Source organism: Patella vulgata, chromosome 9 (assembly GCF_932274485.2).
Source record: "Patella vulgata chromosome 9, xgPatVulg1.2, whole genome shotgun sequence".
NCBI lineage: Eukaryota > Metazoa > Mollusca > Gastropoda > Patellidae > Patella > Patella vulgata.
Window position 1 is genome coordinate 36929117 of NC_065887.2, and position 26506 is coordinate 36955622.

A 26506-nucleotide genomic window follows, 5' to 3' on the forward strand; every position below is an offset into this window, starting at 1 on the left:
TGTAGTTTATACCAGTTGTCAATGTAAATCAAATTTACTATATTTAAATAAGAAATAAAATCTTAGTATAATAATTCAGCTAAAACTGCCTATTGCAGATATTTTCTTTTTGCCTCAAATGTTATATAAACTATTATCTAGACATTTATTCACAAGACAAGCCTATAATCACTAGTTATGATAGTTATTTGAATTTGAAGATGACATTATTCTCTTTTACACTTGTAACTCGACAGAGATAGAATATTGCCATGTTTGAAAAAGGAGGTGGGGGCAAATACTCCAGTATTACATTGTGTTAAATGATCAATGTTTTAAAATAATCGGTCCTGACTAGTATACATGAACAAAGTGGAACCCATGGTACAAAACGACTAACGAACAAATCTTACTTTCTTGTTCTTTATTTTTATTTTTTATGCGTTCTAATTGTTCCTTCTCCATCAGTTCTTTTTCCATCCGTTTATGTTGTTCAATTGTCTTCTGCTGCTCACGATCCAGGAAACCCTGAAAATGCCACGGTAATAGTGGCTTATGAGAAATATAAAGAGATATTTATGCAGCCTCGCTAAAAATGACTAAAAACACAAAAAAAAACACAGAACAATAAACATAAAAAAAATAAAATATAACACAACAAAAACAACAAACAAATAAAACAAGATTTCAAATAACAGAATAAATAAATGTAAGCAGACTAATTTTGTATGTGACTAAATTAGCTTTTGAAAGTGTAAAAATAACATTTCAGATAACAAAAAAGATAGTGCAAAAACAAATGTTTAGCTTGAATTCTATTTTTTTAAAAGCAACTATCTACAATATTTCAATATCAACAGTCAAAAGATGCAAAATGGTTTTTAAAACTTACTAAATATATAAATTTTAATTGAATTTTTGAAGCTACTAATTTTTTGTGTCCAGTTGATTTCTACTAAAACTACATGCTTAGCTAAAGTTGATAACTCCTATTCATTCATATGTCAGCTACACAATATCGTTACTATATACTTATCATAGAAATACAACAGCCTCGTCCATATTTTCTCACTGAGGATGTATATTTTTCAAATATGACAGGGATTTTGCCAATATTGTGGAGATATAAATTGCTTAATGTATGGAAATACGGCTTTACTGATATACATTTTATACAAAACACTTTTAACAAATCAAGAAGTTTGAATAAGAACTATATTAAGGCTATATAAAAGAAATATTCTGGTTATCAGATAATACTGTATCACTTCAAAAGGTCTGCATGACCAGTTTTTATCTTTAAAACATAATAAATACAATCTCATTAAACAGTGGCCTTGAAATGTGATGTTTATGAGAAATCATTTAACACAAACAAAACCAATTTCTCCCAAATCAGATTTTTGGTAAGAATTGTATTGAGAACCAGAATATTTTGGCCTTATATAGAATAAAACTGACCTAAAGCGCTACCATGTTCTAATAATCAGCAATTTCCATAAGTAAACAATTCTTAATTTACCGGTACAGATTCTAATTGTATAAATATCGTGCAATGAGGCCACGATTTAAAAATATTCTCTACTAAATAAAACATTGCAAGACAACAAAACACACATCCGTAAGTGCCAAGTCACTCAAACAGTCCATTACGGCTGTCGCATCAAGGGCAACAACCCATGAAGTATTCATATAAACAGTTAAAGTTGGACAGATTTCTAATTCGTCCTTGATCTAATATTTTTTATACAAAACCCGATACCATTAAGCTTCTTCATTTCATCAACATAAACATTCTGCTTAAATTTCAAGTCAACCGGATGATCACTTCAGCAGGATGGACTGATAGAAGTTGACGACAATATACCACCACAATCAAATTAGATGTAATATTGAAGAAAAATTTGAAATTAAACTAGAATTCATGGGATTAAATTAATCCAAGCTTATCTTTAATCTCCCGCATGTGTAACACGATTACCTTAAATACTGTACCATGACAAATGTTAACCATGTAAATGATATGCTAATTGTATCAACTGACCAATGACTGTGTTTGTTACAACTAAATGCAGGATGTAATTTGTATCCTGCTCTTACTGACTGACCAATGACTGTGTTCGTTACAACTAAATTGACCAATCACTGTATTACAACTAAAGTATCTGGGCAACTAAGGCTTGTCAAAAATAAAATGTTATGTAATATAATTCTAGCGTACATTGCATGTCATATGTGGCCATTACACATAAAAAGTGTTCTAGTATTACACATAGAGATGTACATAAGTAGTCAATAATTGGAAATCAGTTTCAGACAGTTTACTATGAAAGACTTTCCCTGCATGATAGTCTCTTGGTAATGGAAATCGTCATCTGCAATGTTCAAAGTCTGGACATGCTAATCGAACATAAAATAGCAAACGCATAATTGATATCATCAGAGAAGTGAAATTTGCCCTGTAAAGAATCACATTATAGGGTATGAGTGTATATTAAAGATGACTACCTTGATATGATCTTGAAGTTGTTTTTCATGTTCTTGTTCTAGCTGTATTCTCTGTTGTTCGTATTGTTGTAACAACAGTTGGTGTTGTAATTGTTGTTGTTGTTTAATAGAGGCCAACTGTTGTTGAAGGTGTGTGTCGGGATACATTTCTCCTGAAACATAACCCATACATTCTAAAAATAAAGAAAACAAAAAAGATGGACCTCTCTGATTTGGGTCAAAAATTAATACACTATTTGACATCTGTTATACACACAAAGACTAAATAAACCATTTCTATTTCATTAAACGGAAACGAAAAAAGTACTTCTCAAAATTTGTGAAGTATACAGAGTGTTTTCGACTAAAATCGTCGATTTAGGAATTAAAATGTCAGTCAACTAGCTTAGTGTCTATTCTCAAGTGGAGTTAGATGTAGACAGACAGCATAAGTTTAGTATGGCCAGCACAGTAGATTTACCAGTGTGTCTAACAAACACTTAGTCTCAATGTGACTAATACCCAATTAATGTTAATAGGTTAAATACGGTATACAGATCATGTATATCAATATAGATATTATTGTCATAAGAACATGATATACACAATATAATATCAATATTCAAACATGAATGGCTAGATCATTAACCACAAACTTTATTGACCTATATTCCTTAGAGACTTAACTGCCATGAATAAAAGCATTCCTGGTGATTTATAACAGGAGACAGAGAGTGAGAAAAATGAATAAAACCATTCCTGGTGATTTATAACGGGAGAGAAAGAGCGAGAAAAATGAATAAAAGCATTCCTGGTGATTTATAAGGGGAGGGGGGGGGGAAGAGAGAAAAAAATGAATAAAAGCATTCCTTGTGATTTATAAAAGTGGAAAGAGAAAGAAGAATGGGGTTTAAGTGTTTAACTTCCACTCAATACTAACCAATGATTAAAATAGTATTGTCTTTTTTTTTAAATTCATTAACTTGTTTGTGCAGAAGTTGTTTTTATGGGGTTTTTTAAAAGTGGGTGTAAACCAAGGGTACTTGTAGAAACCCATCAAAGTTTGGTAGGTGACCTTACTCATTGCCATGAACAAGCTAAGAGATTAAACCCAGGGCATGCATAGACAATGAACCCTATGATCTACTGTATAATAAACTGGACTGTCAACTAAATTGTTTCAATGGCATTTAGTAACTGAACTGGAGTATACAGCTCACAATTCTAGAGAAGCCTAGTCGAAAAGTCGCTCAGTAATAAGTAGTAATTGTATTCCCTAGAACTGTGACATGTATATGGACTGTCACCATCATCAGTTTAACGTACTCTGTGACGAGACTGCCAGTTTAACACAGTCTGTGTCGAGACTGCCAGTTTAACCTGATACGCGTGGCAACTGCTAGCTAAATTGGGTCTGTCTGAAGGCTTCAAGGATAAAATTTTGCTCGGACAGCAACATTTCCGTCTACCCTTCATCAAACTCCAACTGCCAAGGGTTCTTTTAAGTGCACCCAGAGTGTAAAGGGGTGGACCTCAGTTTTTCATCTCATGCTTATAAAATTAAAATAAACTTACTGAGTTGTGCTTGACAGTTTTGTTCAAATTGTTGTAATAACATATTTTTTTGGACTTGCTGTTGATGTTTGAGTGATGCCAACTGTTGTTCTAATTGTTGTTCATTAAACATCTCTCCTGAAAATAAAATAAAAATATTGTCATTAAAGGCTCAATATACCACAATGAAGGTTAAATATTAAGACCATATAAAGTCAAAAGTACTACTGAAAAAAATTTTGGTTCAACATTTATTCAATCACAACCCAGGTTAATTATATTTTTTTAAGAATACTGATTTATTAAAGCCTCAAAAAAACAGAATGAAGATTAAATCAAATACACAATCATTTCTATTTGAAAGATATTTTTCTATAAAAATATACAGAAATACTTTTAAGTAAAAGCATTTTAGTTCAAAAGTTAATCAAATGGATCAATTCTAATGTTTTTGTACTGTCCTTGTGTCTTCTGTGTCTACTTTGGTTGTGTGGGGCGCGATTCACTATCATGTTATAGTGGCTATTCAAAGCTGACATTGGTTTCTTCAAATTTTACATGGACAACTTAATGCATCTTAAGACAATAAAGTAATAACAATTCTGTGTTTTTTCGTACAAGTTTTTCATGCATATTTTTATTTTCAATTTATTTTGAAATAAACGATATAGATTGTGTCTAACTGAACAATAATAATCATTTAATGGAATCCAGCATGGTACTAATGATAGATGCATGAACAAGCAAACCCCGTCTCATTCCTTAAAAACTTCACATGTTTTCCAGCGTATTTGAATTTATACAAGTGGAAGGGTTAACCAAGAAATACAGTGCCTATTTCTCATTGAGATTTGAGAGCTTATTTTCTACTGGATAATGTGGCACATTCCTTTGCATTTGATCAGGTATATTTACTATTTCTAGACCACCTGATAACAATTATCACTTCTAATTTATTTGTACCGACCACATCACTCAAAGTTGTATAATATTTAACAAATATGTTATATTAGAAACGATCATTATGACTAAATTGGAAATATTTGTCCAAAATGGCTTCTATTGCTAAACAGTTGATTAGAAACTAACGTTTCTCGGCATGACACAATTCTTCCATTGGTGACATTTACTTCACAAATAAACTCAAAGATATTTTTGCCATTGGCTCCATGGCAATCATAAAATCAATAGTGTTATGGCGCTATCCAAGTCCATGATTTTTGATGGTTCATGTAAGAGGTTGTTATCTCGATCGTTATTATTGTGAGCTATTTATAAACATACACAATCACGCCTCACGGTAATTTACTACAGTAATTAACTCTATAAATAACTCGCTAGGCACATCATGACACAAATTTTGTTTTGATATTTTTTTCATTTCTGCTCATCCTAAAGGCTTATGACTTCATCACTTTCAGTAGGTCAAGTAGGAATTTCACAAATGCACAACAAAACATATCGAACAAAAATATAAAAGAAATGACCAAAGGTTTTTGATCTACCCACGAAAAATCAATAATTACACAAAGGACATAAAAAATAAAAACAACCCCTTTTTTTTAGTTTACAGACACATTATGCTTTCATCGTGAAAATACATATCTTTAATGTTTTATTTCTTTGTGTTTATTTTTCAGTAAACAATATGTTTATTCAGTAAATATATGGATTAGGATTAAAGAAGAGGTTAGGCCTAACCATAACCATTCTCCATACAAAGGGGGTTGGATGGTGTTGTAACATAAGGTCTGTCATTGAGTCGACTAGCGTGGTTTCGAATCCCCGGTTGTACGTGACAAGGAGTAGGGTTGCCTGTCCAACCTCATGGGTTTTCTCCGGGTCCTCCGGTTTCCTCCCACTGGTAAAGACCCCTTTGTGCAAGCAAATTATTGAAATTGAAACTTATGTTAGTCCCAAAATGACCTAGTTTGTGTCGAGGTTAAACTCTCTCTCTCTCTCTCTCTCTCTCTCTCTCTCTCTCTCTCTATAAATGTATGAACATAATAAGCTAACCTACAGTGTAGTACCGATTCTTTCACCTATTAATACAGTACTTATAAAGGTGTTAACTCATTGTCACATTCCTAGTGTTCATTACATTATAATCGCATTTATAGTTTGTGTCGAGGTTAAACTCTCTCTCTCTCTCTCTCTCTCTCTCTCTCTCTCTCTCTCTATAAATGTATGAACATAATAAGCTAACCTACAGTGTAGTACCGATTCTTTCACCTATTAATACAGTACTTATAAAGGTGTTAACTCATTGTCACATTCCTAGTGTTCATTACATTATAATCGCATTTATATTATATAAATAATATAAAATACATGGCAGACTTTCTTGGAAATTAAGTCAGGAAGTGGTTTGATACTATTGTTAAGATTCTAATAATTCTCAGGGCATTGCACTAAGACTGTCAATTCAAGTACAATCAACATGAAACTTGCTATACTTGTTCTTTAGACAATTGTGCATCAATTGACTGACTTCTATTTTTGATATGACTGGTTCCCTGTTCATAGTAAAGTCATATTTGTTGAGCAAACAACAGATCAATGAACAATTCCTCAAAATAACCATATATATATTTGAAGCAATTTATTTTTCCATATTTAAATAATGAATAATCATATTCCTAATCTTGGTGTGCTACCATGTATCTGTCTATGTTGACACTAAACGAATTGAACATGATGAATCTTATTATAAATCGTGAATAAATGAATATATATAAATAAAACCCACCTAACACCTGACATTATTAGTTTATGTTAAATCATGTGATGTAGATCTAAATACAGTACAAGTAACAAGTCGAGAATTCTTAAAATCAAATGACTCTCACAAACCCAAAACATTTTTGGAGTATATCAAATTTCTCACATCTTAAACCATACTAATATGTACTCAGATTGATTATTTAACGTTAAAAAAAAAATCAAAATACAACGCAAGATAATCTCCTGACTTCGACTCAAAACAGACCCATCAATTGGTTCACATCAAATAAAGATGGCAGCTTTTTTGCTACCCACGGAGCAGCATATAGATCAATGGAATTTCAGTTCATCATATCTGTGTAAATACTGAACAGAAACATTTTTGGACTAATATTCCTTTTAGAGATTCATCTTCTACAATATTGTAGTTTCCAAGTGATTTATATTGCCCTAAATGAGCATTCATTTATCACATTGACAATGATAATAATTTATTACATCAGTAAGAAGTGTTTTTTTATTTTACTGAAGTAGCCTACATGTAAATTATTTCATAAAAGATAGGAAATTACGAATACAAATGTGAAATTCTCCATCAACTCCTGGAATTCTGTACTTATTAAGTATCATATAAGTATATAAATTAAAGGAACTCCAGGCAACAGCAGGATGACATTTCTATTTGGCCACTAGGTGAATGGTCTTAAAAAAATAAACAAACAAGAGGCCACTGAAGTGATTAGAATACACCATGTGACCCGGACGCATGACGTAAATCATTTCCACAATTAGCTAATAAACTATGGACATGGATCTGACTTTAAAATAACTGTAAACTAGGTACCTGAAACATGATATTGCTTGCCAGTAATTTAACATTATGATATCTAGCAATAACAGCATTCAAACTATGGATGGGTACCTAAAACATGACATGCAAGTAGCAATTTAATATTTTAACTATACTTTAAATATAACATAGCTGCCTAATATTAACTTTATATCACGCGTTCTAAACTACTTAAAATATAACATAGCTGCCTAATATTTTAACTTAACATTATAACTGTGTTCAGACTAAATATAATAAATTTTAGACGAGTCTCTTGCAAACTACAATATAGTGAAAGTTGAAACTCTAAAATGATTATCAGGCAAAATAAATGGTTCAATTCCATTCCTTATTTACAAAGATATGATGGATTGAACATTTGTTAATGTTAGGCATCCACTGTAAACTATATAAATGATATTAAATGGGATATATGGTCAAACAAAAGCCAGCAATAGTTGGCGATATCACTGTTGGCTGAAACAGACATTAAATAAAGCTATTTCACATACAAAAGCCAGCCATTTGTTTTCTATCACTGCGAATGTCTACCCACAGAACCCAGTTCAATTAACAACTCTTCCAGATCCTTGTGTAGTGAAGACGAAATTCTGAACTTTAAAAAAACGAAACAAAATAAGATCTGTGTCTTAATCTGATTGATTCACAAGGCCTAACTACGAGTTAAAAACCGTCCATTATCAGTGCACATTGGGTAAATATTTAAATATAGCAGTAATTAACTCAATAATGTGATTAACTAAAGTGATAAAAATAAAAATAAACCTCTACTTATGCTAATGGTCTCATTGCCGCTAGGTACACAAAATTTACCTGAGACTGAACTATTCCATTAATATGACAACAATTGATTAAAGGTCAATCCACTTCTTGTATTCAAACGTAAAGGTCAACTATCTGTTAAAACAAGAAGCATGTTTATCACAGTAACAGTTGAATAATCAAACGCCTCGACAAATATCACTGGAATAAACTCGTGAAAAATCGTTACACCATCAGCAATTATTCTTTTTCTACTTCAAATTGATCGTAAAAAAAAAATGTGGAGTTTTATCTTTTACTATAGTAAGTACAGGGAGATGATCCAAACTCAACAACTAGAAACCAGAGATAGGAGCAAGTCATGGGACCTCGAGTTCAAGTAGAGTCCCAAGTTGACGCATCTTGAGTCTGAATCGAGTTCCAAGTTGCTGACTTTAGTAGCGAGTAGAATTCTAAGTCTTCAAGTCCAAGTCCTGTTTAAGTCGCCAGCTCATCAAATGAGTCAGCAATTCATGAAGGCAGACCACCATTAATTTCCCCATTGACTTCAATGTTAATTCTGGCCTCTTTGCCCACCTCCAACTTTTCCCCAAATTTTCGTTGGGCTGAATGCTTTTCACTACAGAGGAACAAATGGTCATCTCTTTGCACTAAAATTTGTATGAGGTTGACCACCAAAATTTTAAGATACACAAACTTGAAGAGGCATACTAAAAACATGTAACTAGTTGCCGTACATATCACCGTAGCCAACGTGATAACCCTGTTATCCTTCCGCCTCATAATCATGAATATTTAACAAAACCTGGCAGAAAATGTTAATTCAAACCCTCTTCGACCATTCAAGACCAAAAAATCAACAAAAAATGGGCATGCAAAAGGGGAGAAAAGAGACAGAGAATTGCTATAAATAGACGAACTACAATTGGTGGGTACCGAGATGGTGAAATTTAATGGTGGTCTGCCTCCTCATGGCAAATTAGAATTATGTCCCCTCACTGCAACTCGACTCCTTAGCTATTTCAAGTCAAGAGTTTTCATGACTGCCTATTCGAGTCAAGTCTTGATAAATATTTCAAGTCGAGTTGCAAGTCGGGACATTGATGCGACTTAAGTCCGAGTTGCTAGACTCTAGTTCCCATCTCTGCTAGAAATGAACACAAACATCTTACAGGAAAAAATCACAGACATTTACGAGAGAGAAAAGAGATTGAGAAATGAAACTTAAAATTTCCTAATATATCTTGACATAAATAGTATTAGTAAAAAATTAAAATATATCATTTATTGTCCAGGAAAACTGCCAAAACAAAGAAATAACCATATAACAGCCCAAGGCTACACATATTTGTTAAAACTACGCTCACACATGTATTTGTATCAAAATAAAATGGCTGCCAGCCTTACTCTATATGATTTAAGATGGATTCATTTTTGTTTTTTTGGTCGTAAAACTGGAGTATTATGGGTATTTATACCATATTAATCTGTACCAACTTTATCAGGGGTTAAAAGGTCACCATCAAGCCTGAGGATAAACTACAAAACTTTATTTGAATATTAAAGGGCCACTCTTCAGGAAATAAGTCTCAAAATAGTTCTACGGTGTCTTTTCGTATTAACACTAAGATTTTAACTGCTAACCAATGAAATATGAGTATCCTAAAAATATTTGCTGAATGTCCCATGATGGTCAATAAAAGGTTAATAACATCATAATGTTTAATGTTTGTGCTGTCTCTATTTTGTGGTAGATAACTCCGGCATGGTCGAATAATTCATCAATGTTAATATTTAATATATGGAAGTGCAGGTGCGAGGGTTGTGGTGGTAGTGTCCCAATGGTTTAACGCATGCACATTAGACCATAAGGTCTGTCATTGAGTCAAGTGGCAAAGAGAGAGAGAGAGAGAGAGAGAGAGAGAGAGAGAGAGAGAGGGTTGGGTTTAATGTTCACAAACTAAGTCATTTCAGGACTAACATACAGTGGGAGGAAACCGGAGGACCCGGAGACAACCCACGACAAAGTTGAACAGGTGACTCCTTGTCACATACAACCAGGGAATCGAAACCACGCCAATTAATTCAATGACAGACCTTTTGATACAACAAGCACTTACTAACCATTCGGCCATCCACACTACCCTCCAACCACCTGCCCCCCCGAGTCAAGTGGCAAGGTTTCGATTATATTTGATAAAAGGTGACAAGGAGTAGGGTCACCTGTCTAGTCTGGTTGGCTCTCTTCAGGTCCTCTGGTTTCCTCCCACTGCTAAATCCCCTCTATGCTGAAGGAAATTATTGAAATAAATTGAACCATATACTGTGTAGGTGATGATGAATTCCTTATCAAATTCACAAAATTGCAATATTCTATCAGGTTGCTTTAACCCTTCTTTTCCATATAAGATATAATTGTAATGAGAGAGTCCCTTTAAAGTAGGTTGCATATTTACATGTATATGTTGATCAGGATGTTTTATTTGTGTAATTAATCATCGTGTTTATCTAAACAATATGTACAACAGTAATTCTTCTATACATTTACATCATAAACAGCCATTTCTTCTATATGCCACATAAACAGCAATTTCTTCTATATGCCACATAAACAGCCATGTATATGTCACATCAGCAAGGATCAAATCTGATTCATTTAGCAGAAAATCCAAATATTAAAAAAACGCTCATCATCATGTGTAGTTTTCGGACAATATCTACTTTTTCACAACTTAGTCCATGTTAAATATAGTTAAATTGATTGAATTAAGAAAAAAAATGTTAAGACTTTACTCCCTCATGGTGAATGAGCCAGCACCTTAACCGCTGAGCCACCATTGCTCCCAAAATGAAATATAACCATAACAGCTGGTATATACAGCTTTCTTATATTATATAATAATTTGTCTTTTAATTCATAAACTATGGTGATTGTCAATCTGCAGTGATTTGAATTGTTTCCACCTACACCAATACAAGAATCAATAATTGCACCATTTGCTGCTAAATCACAACAATTTAATATTAAAGGGGTTTACAAAGTCCTTCCCTCTATGGATCACAGTTTTTGAAGTTTTTATTTCAAAATTGAATGGAATTGTGGTTGGTTTTTCCTACCATACAAGCCTTAAGTCATGTACACCTAGGAATCCAGGCTGGTAATCGTGAGGAACATTCTCAAACAACACAGAGATCAAACCCAGTCCTACTCTCTGAGTCACCATGAATCCCTGGGGCGGGGTTATGTCAGTTGATCACGAATGTGAACGTACCGTAATGTTTATTGTGTGGGAATTTAATTCCCCACAAATTAAAATTAAAATGCCAAAAATCATTTCACATCATGTCACATTCACTAAACTCCTAGACATAAATAACAAACTATCTGAACATACTTACTATGTTTGTGAACTTGATACACATTATACCAATAATTCAACATGTCTAAATCCTCGGGGTCACACTACAGCAATGAAATATGTTTTAAATCTAATATTAGTTCTTCCTCAAGTTGATTTATGTTCACATTTCTTCAACCACACTTTGATCACCTTATAATTTAATTCTCGAATATCCTTTCTGAATTTTTAACAAAGTAAGAAAGTTTGAATAATGTGATTATGCTGGGAAGTTATTAGTAGATAGTAATATATACAGTCTACCGTATACAGTAACACGGATATATATACATGACGTGTTTTATTTACGTATTATTACATAGCCTGTAGGCTGACAACATAGTACAAGTTACCCATGTGTGACCTCAAATTTTAAACAACTCCCAGATATACTATAGTGAATAAAACTGGTTAATTTTTCGTGGAAAGACCTTTAAACCCTAACCTCTGTGATAGTTTTTTAAAGACATACGAACATCTAGTTGTCAGAGTGAGCTGCAGATAAGCAATAACGTGGTACATGGACTTCCTGGGTTTGTTTTGTTTCCCAGCCAGTAATATAATTTTGCTGCCGTTTGGTTAGATCTTGGTAAAATATACAAAACAGTATCAAATAGTTGTGTTAATCAGTTCACTTAATGAAATGAAACAGGGTTTAATAATCTCTTACTTCTCTACACTAACTGGGCTAATGAAAACGGGCAAACGCCATACAGTCTCTTATACTCTTACTCTGAATTCAAACTGCCAAGGGTTCTTTTACTTGAATGCTAATGTGTAGACAGAACCTCAGTTTTTCATCCCATCCAAACAAACTATACATTGTCCCTTGCCAGGCCCTCTGTCTTGTATCACTGACAAGGCTGGAACCACAGGGAACTTTCTCAACCAACACCAGGATCATGTACAGGACCTCCTGGTTAGCAAGCCAGTGTCTTACTCACTCACAATTCAAAGGCAATGTTATCAAATGGCATAACTTTGCTGATAATAACCTAAAACAGTTACAAAATGAAATGGGGTTTAATATCCTACTGTTCTGCTTCAACTGGGCTAATGAAGACGGACATATGCCATACAGTGTTTTATGAGGGAAATTTTGCGAAGACAGAAGCACTACAGTCTACTCTTATTTCGGATTCCAACTGTCAGTGCCAAGGAAAGGATGCTTTTACGTGCATGCCAATGTGTACATCAGCCCTCGATGTTTTGTCCCATCCGAATGACTATACATTGTCCCTTGTCTGACAAGGGGAAAATAGTTCCAATTACATCTGTACCATAGTGTCTTGATAACTTTTGTCATTAGAACACCCTACAAACATCAAGACAACTTTTTGTCACTTGAGAGCGTCAAATAAAATCTATTTTACTCTTGAATTAACATCAACTATCAGGCACTCTTTAAATGTTTAGAAATTAAGATTTATAAGAACTGTTTAACAGACCAATTGCTAATGATTACATAGAACAGGAAGTAATAGGTACTGTAACTTAAAACAGCTAAGTCTCTAACTCAATTTCATCCAAAGTCTTAGACATTGAAAACACAAGTTATTTGTCAATTTAAATCAACATTGATGTTGTGATCTTACCGGGAAAAGATGGGCTTTTGATATCCAATATTTAAGTTTATATACATTCATATTAAATTGTGATATGCGTTGCGACCCATTTGTGCCCATTTCTAGGTCCCAAATATTAGCGATTTAGCTCCTTTAAACATTGATTTTAATGTTTAGTTAAATAAATGTTTAAGCGATGTGGTCAAACGTTTGCAAAATGGGTGATATGACATCATCAATCATCATGGGATCATTAATTCAGCCATCATGTGTGACAATTGCATAATTGATCTGGAATAAACTCTGTATATAAACTCAGAATATTCATGTCCCTAAACTAAAGGGTTAAAATGATTAAATCAGCCATCATGCAAATTAAGGGGGGGGACATACAATAGCATAATTGAATTGCAATATTTATAAGTTGTATGTAATCATGTGCCTAAAGGGTTAATATACTTAAGTAAGATATCCATTGAAAAGACATTAAAGATTTATAAATATCCTTTGAACAATGAAAAATGTATTTGTTAGGTCAAAATGTGTAAATTGTTCATTGATCTATATTATTGTTGACTCTATTTATATGGCATGGACAAAAGAAATGAAGAGGCCATGACAAGTAGACAAGCTCCTCTGACGTCACTAGTATAATTGGCCTGACTTCCATCAAGGACAAGTGATGAATAGATTGTTATTTTATACTATCTTAAACCTGTTATTGACAATCATAAAAATAAAACATGCTAAAAACATCCCCTTAAAACTCAAAAACATACCTATATTATCTCTAAAAATATATGACAAAATACATGACAACTATATGATAATATAAAACTTATGATTGAATAAGATATGTAAAATGATCCATTAAACCAGCTGATTGTCAATTACATTTTTCGGGCAATATTCTAATTGTTCACAGCTTCATTATCGCTAAAATGTACTTAAATGGAGTTTTTATCATCTGTTAATTAAATATAAATAAAAAATTTCATGGTGGATTATCTTCCAGCTTAGATTCAATCGGATTAAAAAAAGAGACCTGACAAGAGTGTTTCCGTTTACTCTTCATCAATCTCCAAATGCCAAGGGTTCTTTAACGTGCACAGGTAACCCTTTGTTCAGCCCCGAAGGTGCCACCAATGCCAGGATTTGAATCCAGAACATTCAAGTTTAAAGGCCAGTGCAAGGACACCAGCACTGTAGAGACTTCTGTAATTGTTTGAGAATAAAATTAGTGCCACCAATCCTAAAGGGCAGTCAATTCAAAGTAATACAAAAAAAAAACCAAAAAAAAACCTAGTCTATGGTAAAGTAGCAATTGCTGGTAATTATGCGAGAACATTTAATATAAGAACATGCTGTAATATGACCAATTCAATTTCATTAAAACACAAACTAGACTGCCATTCACTTCTTTAATACATCATGTCTTCATTAGCATGTTTCGTGCAGAAAAGTAAGATGTTAAATTCCATTTCATTTATTTAATATATGCACATAACAAAGCGATAATCATTGTTTTCTACTGGGGTTTTTTCCTACATTATTTTCGACTTTAAACATTCATATTTAGATACAAATTAGGGAATAATGGACATTCAAACCCAGAAGTAAAGATTTTAATCACGTCTAACAAAACACAAGGCACAGTTGCAGTTCTAACCTTTAGAGCTTTGTGCCCGACATTTACCTGTATTCAAAATATGCACAAGAAAAATTGTGCTAGACAAGTACGTGATTATCAGGCTTGGTATATATATTTAGAATTGGTAATTCATCAAGAACATCTCATGGGACAACAAGCCTGGAAATGAGGCACCTGGCACAAACATTGTCAGGTATAAATTATCACAAAACACAGATTTCTCTTTTTATCAGTGTATTTAATTATAAATACTTGATACATGTCAGGCACAAAGTTAAATAGGTACTAAATGATTTGTGTCCCAACATTTTTATCCTGGAAATCAGGTACCTGTTACAGACATTGGCAGGATACTCTTTATATTAACACCTGATACCATTTAGTTTTGTTTTACATAGCTGATAATATTTCTTGTAATTTATATTTAGTAACTAAACTGACGAAAATATAATGAAATGAAATAGTTTTTAACATCCTGCTGTTATGCTCCGACGGACGAAAATATAAATCAGGCCTATTGATCATTCCTATGCACCATTACAAATAGTGTCAATGACATTTTCCCATACCATTCAAAAGATAAAGATATCTATCTTTCTTTTTTTTATAAATGAAAAGACTAAAAGGTTTTTTATATCAATTAAAAAATTTATACAACTAGAACTACAGATCCTTTTTTTATTATTGAAAGATATAATAAGCATTTTAAAAGGTTATACAACTTTCTCTTCCTTTTATGAGCGTTTGTTCAAAGTGATCTGAGAAGTTGACAACACAGAGTTTATATCTCTTTCCTTAATGAATTGTTTTTAAACAAAAATTTGAGATATTCGAATGATTAGAGGCTGATATGTAATAAGTAAGTCTTGATCACTCCACCCTAAATTCTATTGCTACTAATTATATAATGGTCTGGACAAAATAGTGTTCAAAGCTTACATAATATCAAGTTTAGGCTTGGTATTGCGAGAATTGTATTGTAATATACCGTGATACAGTCAGATGAAATATGTATTGTATTATACCGTGATACAGTCAGATCAAATATGTATTGTAATATACCGTGATACAGTCAGATGAAATATGTATTGTATTATATTGTGATACAGTCAGATGAAATATGTATTGTATTATACCGTGATACAGTCAGATGAAATATGTATTGTAATATACCGTGATACAGTCAGATGAAATATGTATTGTATTATATTGTGATACAGTCAGATGAAATATGTATTGTATTATACCGTGATACAGTCAGATGAAATATGTATTGTAATATACCGTGATACAGTCAGATGAAATATGTATTGTATTATATTGTGAAATCCATTCCAGGACATAAACAATATTTATATTAGATCAATTAGAACGATTCTGTACGTATTTAAAGATTTTATAAATGGAATATTGGAATTGAAAGATGATTTGTTACAAAATACCAAACAAAAATTACAATACAGTTATACAGATTGAGGAAGACCTAAAATAAAACAATATTTACAGCCCTAAAATCATGTGACACAGACATTTCAAAATGTCACACATTTACCTTGCACTTGAAGTATGCATAATGCATTGTTTACTAATGGTTTGAAATAATATTTACCATAAGTCATTGCTTGAACAGCACAGGTAAACAGTCAATCAGTTACCATATACAATGGATGTTCCATTGTCCAGACCAATACTTGTAGTTGAAATAAAGACAATTTCTACTGGAGCGATAGAAACTAGTCTGTCTGTGCCATTAAAAATCTGTTATCAGGAATTGGGGGTGAGGGTGAGCTTTTTTAATTCCAGTTAATAATCAGGGAATCAATAACAAGAAACTCATGGTCATCTGATTAGTTCTTCATAAGATATTTATCACAAAGTTCTGTAACTAGGCCAACTTTGTAAATATCAGGTCTAATACCAGGAATGTTATAGACAAATGTAAGAAAGCGTCTATAGCATCCCAGTAAACCAACACAAGATACTGCTCTATGACACAATTACATTTTGTACAAACCACATGAACATTTATCAGCTAGCTAAGTATTACTTTACTTAAGCTTGGAAGCTTGTTAGCTTATAAAGAGTAAGCATATCCAACCTCATGCAGGACACCCATCCCTATTTGTAGCTAATTGGAGTGATACAAAATACACTATATAAATTAGCAAACTAATGAATCTAATAAACCACATTTTATTAGTGATAGATGATTTACCATACATTCCTATGTTCATGTGTTTAACTTTAAAGATGCATTATGTGAGAGTGAGAAATGGGGTTTAACGTCCACTCGACAGAAACTAGGTCATTTCAGGACTAACATATGGCTCAATTTTATTTCAATAATTCGCTTGCACGTATGGGTCTTTAGAAGTAGGAGGAAACTGGAGGACCTGGAGAAAACCCACGGGGTTGGACAGGCGACCCTTCTCCTTGTCACGTACAACCGGGGAATCAAAACCACGCCAGTTGATTCAATGACAGACTTTATGATACAGCGCGCCGCGCACGTGCTAACCATTCAGCCATCCAACCCCCCCAGATGCATTATGTAAGATTTAGATAAGGAGATGATTGTGTTTGCTATAATAGTTTAAAATTTGAATGAAAAATTAATATATTAAAAATTTCAGTCAAATTACATTAATCTGAGAGAAGTTATAATTATGTGTGAAGTTTTGAAAATATGTAGCATAGAGTCTTTATTGTCAAGTACTATTGCTATGATAATATATAAAGTCTTGATAATCCATTTTAACATTGAATTATTAAATTAAATCAAACTATTGATGAAAACTAGATTGTGATTGGTCAAAATTATCTACTGCCTGCGTTTTCAGAAAGAAGTCTATCAGAGTAAGTTTTATCTCTAATGGGATTAGAAATTACATGTATGTTTTTTTTTTAATTTTTATAGTTAAGGGCAATAACTTAGTAAATATTTGAAGAGAATGGTCAATTCTCAAGATAAAATGGTCAGACTCTAGTTATCTGATGTCATGTTCATCAATAATTGTTTCCTTGAGTGCATTAATTTCAGTCACTAGTTTTTTTTAATTTTTAAGTCCCTCAATTGAGCTCAAGTGCCCTGAAGCATCTGAATCTTGCCTGAGAAGATTGAGTTTTTATAGCACCTTACAGATTAATATTGCTTCCCATGATAACCACATGCTACTTTGAATTAGTGTTGACTATAGAGACTTGAACTCTTAAGTATCTCTGCCTTATGAATGAAAGGAATGACTCTCTCTATTATTATAACTCTCCTTATTAACAAAATCTCTTATTGGTCCAAACTTTAAATTGAGAGAGTTTTTTCAGCACAGTGATTTTTGACTTTTGAAAATAAAGGAGACCTCTTTGCAGCTCACCAACCAAATATAGAAAACAATGGCATTCACAAATTTTCCCAGGTATGGCCATAACAGACAGATATGAACAGATTTTAGATTGAGAGTATAAATAAGCTATATCATTGTTTTTAATTGGATAAAGTTTAATCTTATCTAATGATCCTGATTGCACGACTCAATGACAATGTAGGCCATACTTCACATAATCAGGCCTCAGGTGCAGTCGATCTTTAGGTCCGTACTGATATAAAAACTGTTGATCAAACTAATATTTATTCACCTTTTTTAAAGATAACAGTTTAATTCAACCTTCAAACAAGAAACTAAGTAAGTGGGGTTACATTTGCTATCATTTTGGATTGGTTCAATATTATTTATTTTTTAATCGAAACTTTCAATGTAAATATTATGTTTGTTTACATATTATGGTTGACTTGCATACAGCAGAAGACATAAAGCTAGTTGTTTCAATGGGAACTTGGACTGTTTCTCAAACACCTTAACTGTGAAATATGTTTACATATCTTGATAGATGTAGAATACATTAACAAATATTCTACACAGAAAACTTGTCATAAAATAGGTAATCTGGGAATTCTCTTCATTATACAATCAATAAAAGTTGTGTTTGATTTTTACAGCTTGGCTGACTGGTCATTTCTCATAATGTTTTTACATTTATCTGCTAACAGGAGAGTGTATTTCTCAACATGTCAGCAAGACTCCATTCTCGGTATCTCCAGTGGTATTGTTCCATTCTATTCCACTAAGCCCTGTGTCCATTCAGGGGGTTTCCATGAATTCAAATTATCTGCCCTTGATGATTTCATTGGCCACGTAGGTTGATTCTATGAACCAATCAAAAAATAGCATCATTGTTTATGTTCACTACAATACAGAAGCTTGTACGTTCGATTATGAGAAGGTTTGCAAGAAGTGACTTGCACACCAATCTGATTAAAAAGCAGATCCTATTTCGCTTCGTTTTTTATAGTTCAAAATTTCGTTTACTTGCCTTTACTACACTAGGACATGGAAGAGTTGTTATATAACCCGTGTTCTTGATGATGTAAGGGATTAGCCAATGAAACGGTCTGTTACTGCGAGTTTTTGGCTTGCGGTGCTCGGAACTGTGGGTAATCTACTAGAAACATCAACACTGATTGGTTAATCAAATGTCTGATGTCATAGGGTCAAAAGCGCTCATATGGCCTCTGACGCAACCTTCCACTACAACCAATCAGATCTTCATGTAGTAGAGGCCATCGAAAGTATAAAAAAACGAAACGAAATATAGATCTGTATTATAATCAGATTGCTTGCACACAAGACGATGTCCTAAAATATTTTGACAGAATTTGCAACAACAATATTGCAAAATTAGTTGCAATAAATTGCAAGTTACTTCCCTTTGCTTTGTATTTATTGAATTATTTTATTGGGCAATAAAAATACCACAATTGTCCAGGGCGGATAATTTAACTATGTAGAGTAGAACGGAACAATACCACTGGCAAACGAAGGATGGCAGGACTCTAGCAACATCTTGCTTGTAGTTTAATGAAAACCAGGAAATACTGTCACCAGCTCGATATAAGATAAAGAGTTAACCATACCTTTAATTTTGAAATGTTATTGTTTTTTTGAGAAAGGAAGTAGTTTTTTTAATCTGTCTAACAAGATGTATTTATGTATCATAAAGTTATGTATGATGTATGGCAGCAGATTTAAAATAATCTAAAACTTTTAATTGCTTACCTTTCGAGTCGGCCTTCCGACTCATGAGTGGGAAAGAATTTATCTCCATTGTGCTGTCATGAGGAACTAAAGGATCTAGAAGAGAAAAAAAAACAGATTTGATAAAATAGGAATTAAAAACATAACATCAACTCTAATTTTAGAGGGTTTATTTTTTCTATTTATCGCGTGCCCCAATTATATGCACCAGGATATGCCTCGACCATCTTTATGAGTTTGTTTTATGAAATGACAGTTTTGTCTTCTGTTAAAAATTGTAGGTCAACCATTAGATATAAGTGTCAGTAGTTTAGCCAAAAAATGAAAATATAATAAGTAAACAAACATAGACTTTCCCTTGATCTTTCTAATCTAAATAAAACATCAGATCAACTAACTTCCGCTAAATATCTTTGATCAACTCCAATTTATTTTATGACCTGAATCAAAGAGGTGTAGCTCCTTGAACATTTTCAGGAATATTTTCATGAATTTGGTGATCTTAGCAGATAATGACTTCAATCGACTTTTTAAAGTATACAAATATTTAGAATTACTTTATTACAAGAATGGTTTTCTTTTATGTCCCTTCCAAATGACTAGACACTGTCCTTGGCAGGACCTCTGTCACTGAGACCTGGTTAGCAAGACAGCATCTTATTCACTGAGCCACCGCATCTCCTTTATCTTTTTGTATAAAGATATAACGATCCAGTAAAAGTTGGAAGTACAAAAAAGGTAGAAGTTCACAGAAAAATAGTTCAACTATAATAAGTAAGTTATAAAAGCGAACCACATAAACAAACAACTTAACTCCATAATCCTTTAATTAACCAATTAACAGAGTCTATCTGTCATATTACAGAGCCGAGTTCATAACTCACAATAGGTAAATATGTGTAGTAATAATAGACAGAGATCTACAATATAGTATGTATAGATATAGATATATATATAGGCCTAACCTCCCCTTTACTTATTCTGTATTCAGCTACAGCTCACCTAATCTAAATAAACAAATCTTATAATCAATCAATGGATCATTCCACACAGACAGAAATAAACAGTAGAAAAATCTCATTTACTCCACTGACCTACACCCCTCAACATATTGGACTCAACCATCCACCATTTTCCTATCTATTATTGGCAGCTTGTTACTATTTTTAGAGTAACGACCTTTTCCCAGGCAACTTTAAGTGAAGGAAAACGAGAGACTATACATCAGCTAAACAAATAATTCAAGATGGCGTTCAATTACATATATACATATAAATAGTATATACCTAGAGTAAGATATATATATATATATATATATATAATTTACACTGTGCTGACACTCTGCAGATGCATTTAAACTTTAATGCAATAATAGGCCTATTCATGAAGATTTACTCAATGACATATTCTAATTCCTGGAAATCACTTGTGCATTTACAGTCAACAATGTCAAAATTAGCTTTTGGAAAAGGACAAAAAATATTATTATTTGCACACTGCAGACATATTTCAACTTCAATGCAATATACATACCGGTACAAACATTTCTCAATGACATTATATTCCGAAGATATGACATTCCATAAAATTTCTGTTTATAAGAATTTGTAATTAGTAGTGAAAATAAGAGTGTTGCAATAACAATATAGCCTAAGCTAGGTAGACAGACATACAGCAATACGATATTCATCAAAATTCATAATCAGCATTTGGAGAAAAATATTATACAAGCTTAAAGGACAATATTGGTGTCAGTCATTATCGTGAGAGAACTGGTTAAACACGTTCCAAATATAATTTTAACAAATAGATCATTGCTACGATAGATGAGTTATGAAGATTTCAAGTGACGAACACAAAAGGAAAACATGAGTTATCCTTCTATATAACTAACTGAAGTGACAAGTGATAAGAGATCCACAGGCAAATTTCTGCTCAGTAATAATTCTTTCTAAGACCAAAAGTTGTTATATGAGACTGTGGGAGGATATCTTAGAATTAAAAAAAAATAGTTGACAGTCACTAGATAAAAGAAAGCGAGAAAACTAGAAAAAGTCTGTGCATTATCATCTTTTTATCAAGTATAGAATAAATAAAAACAAGTGAATGTATGGACTATTGTGTATGACCTCTGTGTTAAAATTATATTTGGAATGTTCTTTACATATGTAATAATGACTGACACTAATATTGTTCTTTAATGCATTTTTAATCTTTTCTACTATTAAATATAGACCCTTTGTGATACAAACAATATATTTTACAAACATATCTAACTTTAACTTTAAAGGGCTAATCCCGATATTTTTGGGAGAATAAAACTGCTTAATTTTGTGTTAAAATCCCTTAAATTCCTCTAGCTAAGGGCCGAGCAACTAACTCAAACAACTTAAACCCGTCAGTCTTCATCTGGAAATGGAGACCGGTGTCCCAAGCTGTATTGTGCAGTGTCTGGATAAAACTAGACTTTTATTTTTTAATAATAATGTGTAGGTGAAATTTACCTTTCGTTATCAAGTAGAGCACATCGGTCATTCACTATATAGACCTCTCAAGGAACGGGAATCGATTATCAGGTCACCCAACGAAAAAACTGACCCGAAATCTTAAAAGGGTTACGTGTCCGGATAAGCAGTTTTGACGTTCACGTCCAAACGACTCAATATTTTGAGATGGAATTTTGAGAGAAGGTAAATACACCATTCCTCTATATTTTGGCGCTTAAGTTTCATATGTACTCCGACTTTTATTTTTGAGACTCTCTTGAAATCGGGATAGTCCCTTTAAAATCCCATAAAATTTGTAAAATAATTATTTTGAAAATGATAATTAGGCCATGCCTTTAAGTTGCAGTGAGTAGTATAGTATTATATTTAAATTCCTAAAGCCACTATATAAGTTGGAATACATGACAGTAATAAAATGTATTAATTATTACTGGTAGGTGGGCCCCTTACCAAGCATTAATATTCACAAACCAGTGAGGAATATATAAAGACTTCTAACAGACTATAATATCAACAATAAATAAAGATGATGATATTATTGTTTACCAACATGATAATCTCATTAACACAGTTAATCTGACACTAATTTATACATTAGCAGATTCTATTAATAAACTAATCTAAATATATGACTGTACAGAAATGGAATGGGGTTTAATATCCTATTTTTCTACACTGACTGGGCTAATGAAGACAGGCTTTTGCCATACAGTGTGCTATGAGATTGGCACTACAGCCTACTCTTATTACGAATTCCATCTTTCAAGGGTTCCTGTAGGTGCACATCACTGTGTACACAGGACCTTGGTTTTTGTCCCATTCAAACAACTAGACACTGTCCTTGCCAAGCCCTGTCATCCTGCACCACTGATACAGGGAAACAACACTTGAAATTCCCAGGACCAGGATGGAAAACTGTTATACAACCGTGTTAGTGTGCCTTGTTTACTAATCCACTATGGCAGCCTAATCTCCAAGAATATCTCCTAGTGTTAGTTTATATTACAAATATTAAATCATCATACAACTTCCAAAAACTTGTCATTTCAAAAATGTCTCCTAGTATTTCCATTAAAGATACAGTATGTTAGATTTAGATAAAAAGCGGACATTTCTTGCCATGATAGTTTAAAAATAGACAATGAAAAATGAATATATTGAAAATTTCAGTCAAATTACTTCATTCTGATTATTTAAAGTATAGCATAGTCTTGATTTTCATTGCTACCAGTGTTACGATAATAAACAAAGTCTTGATTATCCATTTAAAAATTGAATCATTAAACGGCAATCGTATTTCAATCCATTCAAAATCACAGCCATCCAATAGTCTAGAGAGCTGATTATGGGCCTGTCATGTGAACATACATTTAAGGCCAACAGAAATTTCTGCGATAGAAATATTTAGCTCTTACGTGTTGAATTTTTAAGTACATGGAAGTTAAAGCAAGGCGATTACAGTCACCTAGGCAGGATGTGACATCTCAATACCAAGCTATTTCTAAAATTTGGAGCAGGACTCCACCCATTCTGCTGCATTAGATCATTGAGATGTTATGTTGGATTTAGTTTACAGTCAATGAGAAATAGGTCAGGGTCAGTACCAAGTCTTGTTTTTGTCAAAATCTGTGCCCTTTTTTTCTTCATTTCAATTTTACATCAAAATCTTGAACAAAACCAAATCAATCGTATTTTTTCATGAATGAATCCTAATGCTAATGTTTATTTGGATCGAAGAGATAATTTTCAATAGAATCAGAACAAGCCTGAGATATAATTGATTCTGGTGCCAGAACTATCGATCGTCCACAAACGTTGTGTAAAGTTTATTTCACAATAAGTATGTTGCAAATATCAACCTCTTTATTGCATCAATGGAACTGGAAATCAGAGCATTTATTCTCGTACTAAAACTGCACTCTGCAAATTCTAAACAGTCTTCATTATTGATAGGAGTGAAAATGAAAAAAATACTTTTTTAAACTTCTCAATTTCAAGAAGAAAATATCTATTCTACGCCTTGTTAATTAATTGAATATTCTTTAAAGGTACAAGCCCTACCTCAAAAGTCAAAAATATGGAATATTTTAATGTAAAGATTGTTGTTATTATGCAACTATGCATATCAGATTATTAAAAAAGAAATGTCTGGAAAAATTAGAAGGCTTGTATGAAAAAAATAGAATTATTATAATTGTATTTTGGTAAGACATTTCAAGATGGTGTTGTGAAATCAATAGAAACCACTGTAAACTTTAAATAGCCATAACCTATATATTGTAAGTGCAGGGAGGCTGCACCACACAATTAAATCAAACAAATCTACGGACAAGACACAATACGCAGAAATCACAAACAAACATACATGATCAATAAACAAATTTTGGACCAATATGTATTTGAAATAAAAATACTTTGACAAAAATTGTTTGATCTATTTTTAAGTAACAAGGAAAGATAACTAGGAAGAAAACAGATGCTTAGTCATACACAGCTTAATTATGGAAATGGGTCTCATGATTACAGAAGACATAAAAACCTTTCCTCTTTATTGATCACAAGCGCACTGAAAGATTTGCGTTCTGAAAATAGCAAAGATTAAGAGTTTAGTTCTATCTTTAGTCTGCTTCTATCTCAACGTTCAATTGACGCCATGTTTAAAAGTATGCTATTTGTAGCCGTCGACTGAAAGTTGACAGCCATTTTGAAAGTAAAGACATATAACTTGCGTCTTTAATCAATATATATATAGAAATAGTATGATTGATTTCGGCCATAAATAGCCCTGTCGATACTCTTCAAGACTCTACATAATATCAACTAAATCAATTAGTAAAAAGTTCATCACAATCATTATACATTAACAAAAATACGCCCTTGAAAAACATAACCTGATTGTAATTCCTTCATAATAATTGAAAAATCTATACCGTATTCACACAGATAGTGGAATTTTTCATTACATTTTTCTATGAATCATGGATTTAGAGTTTTTGAGCCCCCTCTCAATGTTAAACATCACATGGTTACAAAGTTATAATCATAATGCTCAACCAATGTGACAACCAATGTGGCTCAGATGTGCTAAAATTCGATTCAAGCAGGTGTCCTCACAGCCCCATCTCTACAACTCAGCTGGGCGATATCCCTAGAAACAAATATCGCAATATTTTTAGAAAATATTACAATATTGTCAGTATATCGCAAATTTTATAAAATGTCAGTTACTTATTGCTTAGCACCCTTTAACTGTAAATAAACATGCATTAAAAGTTTGAATACCCTCTAATTATTCATGTAACATTTTATAGTCAATTATTAGTATTTACAAACAAATGATCAAGTTCAAACACAGATCTAGCCACAAAGACTTGCTAAAAATGTTTGGTCTATATTATTGTTGTTTATTACAATTTTAACATCCAATACGAGAGAGAGAGAGAGAAATGGGGTTTAACGTCCACTCGACACAAACCAGGTCATTTCAGGACTAACATATGGTTTAATTTTATTTACATAATTCGCTTGTGCGTAGGGGTCTTTAGCAGTGGGAGGAAACCGGAGGACCTGGAGAAAACCCACGAGGTTGGACAGGCGACCCTACTCCTTGCCACGCACAACCGGGGATTCGAAACCACGCCAGTCGACTCAATGACAGACTTTATGATACAGCGCGCGCGCACGCTAACCATTCAGCCATCCAACCCCCCAACATCCAATACATTAGTTATGTTATGGGCAAGTTGATTTAATTAAAATTATTTACATTTGAAGGTGGCATAAAATGGGTAAAAACATAAAAAAAAAAGTTCTTGTTTGTGTATCGGATGTGCATGTTTATAGCTACGATTGGAGGATATTCATTTACCCATACAGACTCGTTTTTCTAATTCAAGTGTTTGTCGTTTTGAAAATTAATTTTACATTTACAATACA

At 32.8% G+C, this 26506-nt stretch overlaps 1 protein-coding gene across 5 annotated transcripts in view; it reads right to left on the minus strand.

Annotated features, from left to right (window-relative positions):
- Positions 1-26506, minus strand: part of LOC126832456 (histone deacetylase 4) — a 109231-nt gene that overhangs the window by 45639 nt on the left and 37086 nt on the right. For 3 of the 5 annotated variants that reach the window (XM_050563233.1, XM_050563229.1, XM_050563232.2), the window contains 4 exons: positions 20085-20159; positions 4042-4158; positions 2488-2660; positions 393-531 (listed from right to left, as the gene is read on the minus strand). In XM_050563233.1, coding sequence (XP_050419190.1) covers positions 393-531; positions 2488-2660; positions 4042-4158; positions 20085-20159 — 504 coding nt within the window. The remainder of the gene's footprint in view (positions 1-392; positions 532-2487; positions 2661-4041; positions 4159-20084; positions 20160-26506) is intronic. The other 2 variants (XM_050563230.1, XM_050563231.1) reach the window with 2 other exon arrangements.